Source organism: Humulus lupulus, chromosome 1 (genome assembly GCF_963169125.1).
Source record: "Humulus lupulus chromosome 1, drHumLupu1.1, whole genome shotgun sequence".
NCBI lineage: Eukaryota > Viridiplantae > Streptophyta > Magnoliopsida > Rosales > Cannabaceae > Humulus > Humulus lupulus.
The window spans coordinates 305,070,316-305,082,516 of record NC_084793.1 but is presented as its reverse complement, the minus strand read 5'-3'; the positions used below and the strand labels follow the sequence as shown (position 1 = coordinate 305,082,516).

Here is a 12,201-nt window from a genome sequence, read left to right as displayed (position 1 = left end):
TTGAACAATGATTTGTCATAGGTGACATGGACGGTGGCACATGTATCATACCACCACCCTTTCACCTTGCCTTGGACCGCATTCACCCCACTAAGGGTAGCAACTATGTTTTCCTCTTGAGTTGTGTTCACCTTAGGTCCTTGTTGGTCTTTTCTATGCCTACACTCTCTAGCATAGTGACCCTTTTTCCCACACACAAAGCAAGGACCTTTCTCGCCCTTGAACTTGTTTGGGTTGGTTTTTGGACCCAAAGGTTTCTCGTTACCCTTTTTCCCTTTGTTTTGGGATGTTTTGGTTGTGACATTGCATTTGCTTTGGAAGTCTCTCCATTAGACCCCTCCACAAGTTTATCTCTACATATCGATTCGAATATGCTTTTGGATCTCCTCCAAAGAATAATCCTCATTTTTATGAAGGATTATTTTCCTATAGCTCTTCCAAGTTGGTGGTAATTTAGCCACTATAGCACCAACTTGAAAGGCCTCGGGAAGCTCAATCTTTAACACTTTCAATTTGTTAACAATTATTTACAATTCATGTATTTAAGGAAGAATAGGCTTATCACCAAAAAAATTGAAATCGAAGTATTGAGATATCAAAAACTTTTTGGTACCTTCTTCTTCCGCCTTGAACTTTTTCTCAAGTGCATCCCATATCTCCTTGGACGATTTGGTCTTAGTGTAGAGGTCATAGAGCCTATCGGATAGGGCATTAAGGATATGACCCCTACAAAGAAGGTTGTCCTCTTCTCTCTTCCTTCTTTTCTCCACCTCCTCGGGAGTGTCTTTGTCGGATGGCTCGGCTAGAGGTGCCAAGGGTGACTCAAGGATGTAGGCTATCTTTAGTGTTGTCAAAAGGAATTTCACCTTGTCTTGCCACCTAGTGAAATTGGATCCATCAAACCTATCCAACCTCACTAGGTCTTGGTTCATGATCTTGATGGTCTCACCTTCCATTGAAACAAACAAGGGATAAGCTTTTGAATGTTAAGAAAATATGTATTTTGCCTTAATGGAAATAATAATAAATTACAACTCTATGCAATATATTACAAATAAATAATGATTGATTAAAAAGAGTTACAACTCGATAACTGAAAATTACAAATAAACAAAGAAAATGAAGAAGATGATGAAGAAGAAGATAATAGTAAAATACAACTCTAAGCAAAAGGTTACAAATAAAGTAAAGTGTTTGAAAGAAAAGAAAAGAAAAGAAAAGATTACTGTAACGCCCTGGTTACCCCAGAACAGTTACGGTGAACCAGAAATTTGACTCGCTACCCGAGTCCTTTGGTTAAAAACATGCATCTAAGTGTTTTTAACAGGCTAAGGTGGAAAAACAATATAAAAGGAAATGATATATTTTATTAAATACATAAAACTGTTCATGGGCCCATCAAAAACATTTACAAGTTATTTACAACTCAAAATAGTCATTACTGTTTCAAATTTACAAACCCGCCAACCTAAGCGGCAAAAATAGGGTAAATCCCCTAGTTCCTTTGAGAACTCCTTGACCGTGGTGGTCAAACGGCCGCATATGTACACATCACCACCTAAGCTCTCCACTCAAGACTGGGTGAGCTTTTCTTTCCCTTTACCTGCACCACATAGCACCCACGAGCCAAGGCCCAGCAAGAAAACACAATATAGCATGATATAGTATCAACAATGATCATAATAATCATTCAGGACTATTAGTCCAAAACAGATGAGTGATAGTCGTAAAATTCACTAAAATGGGTACTGCTCCCTTAAGCCATGTGACGATAGGGTCACCGGGGCTTAACAGATAAGTGAACCTTTCACTAGCTTAAACAGGATAGGTGCATGGTGACTAGTCACCAACATAACCTTCCTCATGACTCTAGAGTCATAACTATGGAACTCTGTTCCCTAGCCATGTGACAAGCAATCACCTAGGCCTTTGGCCCTGGCTCTGAGTAACTAGTCTTAGACTAGCCAAGCACTTATAGCTATCATCGACCTTAGGGTCGGTCCAACATTAATGCCTTAGAGTTATTCAATGCTGATATTGATTAGATCTAATCTTCATTCGGCCCTGCGTTCAGGACGCTTATGCCGTTTCTGACTCTTAGGTCAGTGTCCCTGACTAGTCAGTGTCATATAAAAGTAAACAATATTCGCCAGCATTTAATATGCAATCCATGTCCACATTTATCAACCAAGATTCCTCAATAGAAATCATGCATGTCACATACACAGGGTGCAGTTTTCTTACCTCAGGTTTGAGCGAGAATTAATATAAGAACGACCTGTCTTTTTGTCCCTTAACGGTTACCTGGTCATAACCAATTATGGGATTCCATCAATAAAATGAATAACAAAGGTTCCCAAACCAAAACCTAGTCTCCGAGACATCGAATCCTACTAAACCGGGTAGTAGGATCGATCCCGAGGCCTAAGGCTAGAATCACCGAGCCAAAAACTCATTTTTGGCCAAAATGCCACTAAGGGCCGCAACCCTCCCTGGCCATGCCCCGGCCCAACCCATACTACAGCCAAAACTCTAGTTTTTCCTCCCTTGCGATTTCCTTGAAACCAACCCTCCAAACCAAACCAAAACACCATCCAAACATCCAATACAACCCCTAAACTTGATCCACATCACACCGTCATCAAAACCCAAGTTAAACACCAACCAAAACTTCCATTAATTCCAACCTTCCACATCAAAACCATAAGCTGAAAACTAAAACTAAAACAGAGCAAACCAGGGAACTAGTGGCTAAAAACTTACCTCAAACTCAGATTGTGATGCTCTTCAATGGTAGAACACTCTCCCAAACTCCCAAGACTTACTTCCCAAGCTTGAATCCTCAACAAGGGCTAAAAATTCACAAAGTGAATGGAGGAGAAGGAAGGTACGGATAAGCTTCAAGAACTTACTCTGTTTTTCTTCATTCCTATAGCCATAAATGGCTTATATCTATCCTAGGGGTAAAAAGACCAAAATACCCCTAGGTCTAATGAAGGTTTCTAAAGTCTCCCAAGGGAAAAATTGGTATTTCCCATCTATCTCGTTAATCATAATTAACGCTCTCCAATTGTAATATCCAACATTTTTATTATAAATCAGAGTTTAATACATAAAATGTACAAGTTTACAAATTTAAGAAATAGTAATGGAAAAATAGTGTTTAAAATATGATTTTATGTTTTTAATGAGATTAAAGAGAGAGAAACTTGAGTAGTCAAGTATTGGACCCAAATGTCATATAATTTTAATTGGGGATTTTTATAAAATTAAGAAAGTTTTGCTAAAGGGCTTATTTGAAAAGAATTTTAATATTTTGGGTCCAAGTGTAATTTAAAAAAAAAAAAAAAGAAAAGAAAAGGCTTCAGCCTTTCTTTTTTTACCCGAGTCTCTCTCTCTCTCCTCAGAAAACCTCTCTCTCTCTCTCTCTCTCCTCTGCGTATTACTGTTGTCGACGACGCAGGAGTACTTTCCGGCCACCATTTTTAGCCACGCGCCGGACCGTTGGATTCAGAGGCCTCCGAACTATCGACCCACGCGGGAATCTAGAGCTCACTCGCCGATTAAACGCCTCAACCACTCGATTTAAGTTCGGCCACCCCGCGACTTCAAAGTTGCGATTCGGCCACCTCGGGCATCCGTTTGCCGATCCGTCACCACCATCGTGCTCCTCGTGTTGTGGGCTTCAAAACCCAATAACTTGTTCCTACATCTACCATAGTTGGGTGGTGGGCCCACCACGAGCCACCGCGATCCACAGTAGACCGACGGTCGAAACTTAGTGTTCGGGGTTTTGAAGTACGTTTTGAGTCTCAGAAAATCATCGTTTGACTTGTTGTTGAACCCGATCATTTTGGTATAATTTCTTTGACCTATATATTGTGATTTAATTGTGATTGATTAGAGTGATTGTTATTATGTGTATTTATAGTATATAATTATATATTATTGATATATGGAATATTTTTCTGTAATTATACTGGCTGTCTGGAATTATATATATTTTTGATACAGGTTTTGATTTTTTGGAATTGTCCACTTTATAGCCGTTGTACTGTCCAATTTTCTAGAAAATATTAGATATTAAATAAAGTATAAAAATACATATTTAATTGATTTTATATTAATATGGAAATTATTATGATTAAGTAATTTTAATTATTATTGTTATTGTTTTGTTAAGTAAATCAAGAATATAGTTTCATACATATATATATATATATAAAGTGTGATTTATAGCAAACATGTTATTTAACAATTATTCTTATATATTAATATTTTGTTAATATTTGAATATTAAAATAATATCAATATTAGTTTCTTACAGTTATTGATATTTGTAAGACCAGTGAATTTTGGATAAAGTATATTTATTATATCACTGGAATTGATATTATGACTAATTAATAATAATATAAATATTTATATTTATATTATTATCATTATACTGATTATTACAATTTTATGTTAAAAATATGATTTCTTTTATAAAATGACTATTGGAATATATACATTCATATACGTATTGTTATTGAAGTATTTTGTTATGAATATTGAAATAAGTTTATTTATAGACGATAATTATTATTATTGTTGGGATTATTATTATTATTATTATTATCATAAGAGTACATTATCTTATGAGCAAGGTTTAAAGTATGGTTTTATATGAAGAGTGATTTGCATTACGTTGATAATAATTATTATTATCATTTATATAGTTTCTGGTATTGTTAATATACACTATCAATAGTGTATATTTATGGATTTGATAGAATTTAATAAATTATGTGTCTTGAATAGGATTTGTATGGATTTAATTGATTGACTCTTGGTGAGCCGTTTTAAAATAAGCTAAGGACCTAAGGTAAGTAAATCTCACCTTTTGTGCTTAAGTGTAAGATGCATGACTACATTGATTGTGTACATCTGATGAGTTAAGTATGGTATGATGATGATGCATATGATAAGTATGTGAAGAATGGTTATATGAACACCATAAGGGTGTTGTGTGATATGTAATTGATGAATTCTGTGATATGTGAAAGATGTCTTACTTGGTTAAGAATGATATGAATTATGTGCAAGTATGTGTTCTTATGTTGATGGATATGTGGATTACTCTATGTTCATGATTTGTTATATGTTATGATATATGAAGCGTTTAAGTTTTTAGGCTGGAAACCTTAGACCTGAGCCATAGCTCTACGTTAAGGTATAACAACGCCACCAACCCAAAGCTTCATGTATTATGACTAAAGATGTTTTGAGTTATATGAGATGTGATACAATGCCTTGATTGAATACCATCAACATGAATCATGAACATGAACATTGGCATTTCAGCATTAGCATGTATGCATGGCATGTACAGTTATGTGATACATTATTATGTGATATAAGACCATGCATATGAATATGAGAAAAGTTATGAAATGTCTTGAAATTTTTTATGTAAAGTTAAACATTTTAATGACACAAGGCTTAAGCAAAGTGATAATAAGATGTTAAAAAGGGTGACACTGTTTCGATGAAGCAATCAAGTAAGTTCAGTAAAGAAGACGGAGGTCTATTAAGGCTTATAGTGGTCGTCCACTAGTGTGGGCTAGGTCAGAGTTGACCATTCAGATATGTTTGCCATGTTCCCGTCTTTCTCCTCCATATGTGTAATAAGTATGGCAGCTATGGCAACGATGAAATGAGTGTTATGATGAGCCTAGCTGAGATGATGGCTAGCCGGAGGAGAACCCATGGGATTCTATATGATATTTGTTATAAGCCCTGCAGGCATTTGCCGAATCAAACAGTGTGCACAAGTGATATTGGGCCCATAAAAATGTGAAACTAAAAGAAAGAGCATAAAAGTAAAGTTTGAAAGTGCATGAGCAATAAATGAAATGCATAAGTATATAAGTCAGCATATTAGTATATTGGCACTACAAACTCATGACATTCATGTGTATGTGTATGCATGAGATTTGCTTACTGAGCGTTAGCTCATTATGTTATTTTCCAACATTTTTTCCAGGTGTGGCTTTAGCTGTTGAGCAACTTGTGGAGCACGGACTCAGTAGCAATGCAATAATGGTTTAGAGTTTTCATATGGCTGCCTTAAATTTAAAGTATTCATACGTGTAATAATTTCTTCTAATAAGTTTATATAAAAGTTTAAAATTTTTCTGTATTTCTTCGTATCATTTTATTTAATTCTTTTGGTCAAGTGCCTTACATACTCGTAAACCCTAGAATTACGAGTATGTGGCAGACGTACCCTACCTTAGGGACGTTACACCAATTCCCGCTATTCTTGATAATCTCAAACACCACTAATTCACATCCCGTTACCCTTTAATTCCCGGCAATGTTCTAATCATTAAAATCACCCCGAGACTCATCCCGAGCCCCGAACTTAAACCTGTTATGACTAGACCGCTAATCAATATTCCAAGATCGTCTCATGCCAAATAGCTCAAAAAAACCCACATTATAATGTGGTCTCAACAATATATCACCAACACGCATACAAATATACAATTATGCCCTCAACGAGCCAAATTACCAAAACACCCCTGTTATCAAATGGGAACCCACATGCATGCATTTAACATCATATTATAATATAATTCACATAAACATGCATATTATCAATTAATGGCATAATTAAACGATTATGGCCCTCCCGGCCTACTAATCCAGCCATTAAACTGCATTAAGGATTTCAGGGCATTACAACTATCCACTCCTTACAGAAATTTCGTCCTCAAAATTTACCTGAACAGTTCGGGATACTGACTTTGCATATCTGACTCCAGCTCCCAGGTCGCTTCCTTGACCTTGCTGTTCCTCCACAATACCTTAACCAAAGGTATCGTCTTATTCATGATGACCTTATCTTTTCTGTCAAGTATCTGAACTAGCTGCTCCTCAAAGGAGAGATCTGGCTCAAGCTCCAGGTCTTCATAACTCAAAATATGGCTCAAATTAGATACATACATCCGAAGAGCTGAAACATGAAACACATTATGCACGGCCGAAAACGCCGGAGGCAAAGCCAATCTGTAAGCCACTTGACCAACCCTCTCCAGGATCTCAAATGGACCTACAAACCTAGGACTCAACTTGTCCTTCTTCCCAAACCTTCTCACCCCTTTCCCTGGCAAGACTCTAAGGAAGACATAGTCTCCCACTTGGAACTCCATGTTCCTGCGCTTGGGATCTGCATAGCTCTTCTGTCTACTCTGAGAAGAAAGCATCCGAGCTCTAACATTCTCAATAGCCTCACTGGTCCTCTGAGTAAAGTTTGAATGCACTAAGGTCAGTCAGCAACTTTGAATACGTTTGAGGGCTTAGTCAAGGTTGTTTACTCAATTTGAATTAAGCTAAAAATGTGTAATTTCGTGTTTAAATAATCAGTGAATGTCGATATATCGCAGCTATACGGGGCGATATATCGCAGCACGTAGATACGGAAAACACGAAACGATGCACGTTTGCCTCGGGCATAATGGTCCAGGCGATATATCGCCTATAGGGGGCAATATATCGCCTCCTTCAGCTTATTTTGAAAGTTTTTGAATTTGTTTTCCATTCAGCCATTCAACCTCTTGATAAGTCCAGCAACTTTTTGAACGAGTCTTCAGCCTCTGCTGAACGATTATTCAAATTACTTTCACCTAAAAAGCCATTATTTTTATTCAAGTGAAATTAAGATCCTTTCATTCGTAAACTCTATAAATAGGACCTAGTACCCAACCATTATTCACCTTTTACTCTAAGTTCAGAAGCTGCAAGTTGCTAGGTGAGTGTGAGAGTGTAAACACTTGGGTGGGGAAATCATAAGCTTGATCATCATAAGCTTATCAAACACTTGGGGAAGTAAGGTTTCATAGTATTTTGGTTCGAGGTTTAGATTGGTCTACAAGTCTTCAAGGTATTTCTACACCTTAGTTCATTGGTATTATTTTATTTTAAGTTCTCATAGTCTTCTACTCAGCCTCTAACCTTAATCTTTATTTTGGTTAGGAAATCTAAGTTCTTGAGCAAAAAGGTTTTGGTAAGTATTTTCTCAATGGTTTAGTCCTTCCATTTCTCTTCTTCACTATACTCACTCTTTTTCAAATGGTTCTTAGGAGTGTTCCAAAGTCCCACCTCTGTCCTCTTATCCCGATATTTTGGTAAGGAAAATAGGATAGAAATTCATATGTTATATGTTTTATATGTTATTCTATGTTTCTTATGTTATGATATGTATGTTTGTAGGCTTGGGCATATGACCCATATGACTAACAAGCCCCAAATAGATTATGGGCATATGACCTGCTTAGCTAGTAGGACCTCACTAATCTAATGGGCATATGACTTGTTTAGTCTATGGGACCCCAAGTAATAATGACCATTATAGTATGTGTATGATATAAGTGTAATGTATGTTATGTTTTTATGTTTCTTATGAAATTTATGTATATGAACTATGTGGTAGATTTTCCTTGCTGGGCATTAGGCTCATTCCTTTTTGTTTATATGTGCAGGAAAATAACTATAGTGGCGGTAAGGTTCATGGATGCTTGGGGATTGTGTATCGGTGATGAATGGATTCAAGGAGTCGAGAGTTCGATTTTCGAGGATGTAGTATTGTTTTTATGGTTTTACATGTATTTTTCCGCACTTGCTATGGAACTCCTTTTTATTTTAAATTATGTTTTGTTTTTAAAACAATGGGATCCCATATCCTACTTGACAATTTATGTAAGTAACTCTTATTTTTACAAGTTTCCTAATAAAGTTATGGTATTTTTCACAATGTAAGTTTTATTAAGGATTAGTATGTTTAGTTTTCGTTAATGGTCCAAAAGTCTAGAGTAGTTGGGTCATTACAAAAATTGAAAAGGAAACAATGGAATTTGTGAATACCAATAAGCCATATGTTGCCTTAAATTAAAGTTCATAATGGATATATCATTTTCGATAGTTCAATGCATATCTTGATTTGATATCTTATACTTATCAAATCACTTTCAAATATTTTGTAGAATCAAAATTGGAAATTAAACAAAATGTTGTCACCCTGATAATTACCTGATTGAAAATTAAATTAATTTATACTCAAATTCGTCTCCAAACGATTTGGATCAATTTTTTTTTTATGTTATTATTGCAGGAGTTTTTCAAGACAGCTATTGATAACATGGCTGCAAATAGTCTGCGATGTGTTGCCATTGCATACAGGTCCTACGAGTTGGACAAAGTTCCTTCAGAGGAAGAACAATTGAGTCATTGGGCTTTACCTGAAGAAGAACTTACCTTGCTTGCTATTGTCGGTATAAAAGTATGCACAAAAGCAATTTTTTTAATTCAACTGCAAACACACATTTTCTTTCTTCTTTCTAAATTTATGTGAAAAGGGTTATCTTGTTTGTGGTATGTGAAAAGGGTTCATCCCTTTTTTGTGAGTTTGAAAATGTTCATTTCTCAAAAAGGTAGTGCAACAGTAACCAGGTCATTATGAGTGTGTGAATTAGGATTTAATTATTTTGTTTTGTGAGGAAAGCAGCACAGGGTTATATATGCAAACTTTACTTAAATATCAAATGCTATCCTTTTCTCCATCTTCAAATTGGTCAAGGTTGTGTTTTATCTTATCTCATAACAAAAACGTACAATTCCTAGATATTGGGTTGGATTTCTGTGCTAACTTTCAAATTTTAATGATTATATTATCTTTTGGTATGTAAGCTAATACCATGTCTGTATGTAGGATCCTTGTCGTGATGGTGTCAGTGATGCAGTGAAAACATGCACGGCTGCTGGTGTTAAGGTAGTTTATTGCATATTCTCAACAATAGCTTCCCCAACTTTAATGATTTATGTATTGTCATTTTCTTTTTATTGATTACTTGATCTAAATAAGAATAGTGGACATGGAAGAAAATTACTATAGAGATTTCTTCCAATGTACACAAATATATGATTTGAGAGTCAAGTTTGCTAGTGTATTTACTGCTGCACCTGGTAAGTTGATTAAAAAATTTAATGGGAATTGCATGTTTGTCACTGTCTAGGTACGCATGGTTACAGGGGACAATCTTCAAACAGCTAAGGTAATTGCTTTGGAGTGTGGGATACTTGATTCGATAGAAGATGCTACTCATCCTACACTCATTGAAGGAAAGGATTTCCGTGCATTATCTGAAAGGGAGAGGGAACAAATTGCCAAGAAAATAACGGTATGGTTTCAAAATAAAGAAAATCTGAGCATTGTAGTTTTGCATCTTCAACTGAATTGTATGCTTCTGCTTGCTTGGACAAATTATGATTTTTATTTTAAACAAAACTACTTGTATTACTAATTAGAGATTTAATAAATACAAGAAAATTTGGAAAAATATCACACTAATTATGAATTGTGATTAAATGTAAGGAAATCGTACAGGTAATGGGAAGGTCTTCCCCAAATGATAAGCTTTTGCTTGTCCAAGCATTACGGAAGGGAGGAGAAGTTGTTGCTGTAACTGGAGATGGCACTAATGATGCTCCTGCACTTCATGAAGTTTTTTTATCTTTGTGCAAAAAGAAGTTTGATGTATTTTCTTAATAGGATATTTGGTGCTTGTATTTTCCAGGATATGAAATGTCTTGACAATGTGCTAAATTTAATGGAAGATTGATAATTAATATTCATAACTCACAAATAATGCATGTGTGGTTTTTTAACTTCATCATGGATCATTAACTCTGTTGAATGCTATATTTGTAATGTTGTATCCCAAATCTACTTACTGCTTACATCTTTTTAAAACTATACATACATGCATATATATAAACTTGTCATAAGTTTGCACACTACATTCTCAATGTATCAGAACAATTATTACAAGTTATTCAATGGGTACAAACGTTATCCACATTCAATATACATGTTGGAGTAATGCACCTTATCAATTCTATGTCCTGATTTGTTTGGTGTTTCCTTGTGAAAAGGGAAAGAAAACAAAAATTCTCTAGTGGCTGAACGTTTTGTAGTTTATTCTCTAGTGGGTGTTCTTTTATTTATTATTGTCAATGGTAGCATAAAACTTGACACTATTTTGTTACTCATGACCTACAATGCACATGTCTGTGCTATTACAATTTGAAGCAAAACGTTAGTTTTCGATGCATATTGCCTATTAAAAGTAGTTTTGAATGTTGACTTATATTTTCTTTTTCTGATTTGGATCATTATGCTACTTTGATTTTTTTTTTTTTTTGCCTGTGATGTTGATAAATGATTTTATTTTATGTTGGTGATTATGGGACTTGATGTGCTCATATATTTGTTTTTAATATATGCTGGTATATCAAGTGTCATAAATGCCCATAATAATAAGTCATATTTTCTGAAATCCTTATGATGATTAAATTGGGGATAATTATTGTGTTGAGATTAATTATATTTTCCCATTGTTGCCAACCCGAACCCCACCTCCAACCATCGTCGTTGTCCACCTCACAAATCCATCATCGACATTCACAAGTTCGAGAAAAAGGATGCTCTCGTGTAATAATCTCAAAGTGAAGAATAGACTTGTTGATATTTTTTATGAAATGTAATTACTTTAAAACTCATCTTTAATAAGCAATGAATATTTTATAATATGCGTATGTTTATTTTATTATTAATGTTAAATAATTTATTTGAGTTCGGTTCGGTAGTCACAAGATGATTGTATGGTTTTTTTCTAGTTTATTTTAATATAGAATATTTATAAATAACTGTTATTATCTTTTACTTACACAACCATTAAATTTGACCAAAATATAAATTATGTAACAAACCAATAAAATCATGCTATGTGAGCTAATAAAATGACCCCATGTGGTCCAATAATATTGTGCCACGTAGACCAATAAAAATGATGCCACGTAGACTAATAAAATGATCCCACGTGGTCTATATCAAATGATGACATATGTACTAATTATCAAACGACACGTGGACAAATTATTGTTTGACACATGTAGTAACCACAAGATGCCAAGTGGCGGTATTGACGTATGCCACGTGTATGCTACTATGGAAGCCATGTCAGCAGACACGTAGGATGACAAGTTGTCAAACACGTCATCTGATGACTCATCAAATAACGTAGTGGGGTCCACTGATTCTTTTACTTACCGGTATCAATAAGTGTAGGTAAAGACTCTTTCTCTACTAACCTTTAC

General features: G+C 35.1%; 1 protein-coding gene and 1 long non-coding RNA gene across 2 annotated transcripts; both read left to right on the top strand.

Moving 5' to 3' along the window:
* The first annotated feature begins 3,344 nt into the window (after nt 1-3,344).
* On the top strand, nt 3,345-6,182 carry LOC133781521 (uncharacterized). Its single transcript, XR_009870140.1, has 3 exons — nt 3,345-3,856; nt 4,804-4,867; nt 6,029-6,182. It is a non-coding gene; the product is annotated as an uncharacterized LOC133781521 (long non-coding RNA).
* Nucleotides 6,183-9,136: 2,954 nt separating this feature from the next.
* Nucleotides 9,137-10,786, top strand: LOC133781514 (calcium-transporting ATPase 9, plasma membrane-type-like). The gene is made up of 4 exons (XM_062220548.1): nt 9,137-9,325; nt 9,755-9,814; nt 10,059-10,223; nt 10,430-10,786. The coding sequence occupies exons 1-4, from the start codon at nt 9,143-9,145 to the stop codon at nt 10,589-10,591; spliced, it is 570 nt and encodes a 189-aa protein (XP_062076532.1). The 5' UTR covers nt 9,137-9,142; the 3' UTR covers nt 10,592-10,786.
* Nucleotides 10,787-12,201: the final 1,415 nt, after the last annotated feature.

What these genes read in the sequence shown, in the direction of transcription:
- LOC133781514 (XM_062220548.1), top strand. Translation starts at nt 9,143, where the DNA reads ATGTTATTATTGCAGGAGTTTTTCAAGACAGCTATTGATAACATGGCT. An exon ending in GCACGGCTGCTGGTGTTAAG is followed by an intron (nt 9,815 to 10,058) that starts GTAGTTTATTGC and finishes GTCACTGTCTAG; the next exon opens with GTACGCATGGTTACAGGGGA. An exon ending in AAATTGCCAAGAAAATAACG is followed by an intron (nt 10,224 to 10,429) that starts GTATGGTTTCAA and finishes GAAATCGTACAG; the next exon opens with GTAATGGGAAGGTCTTCCCC.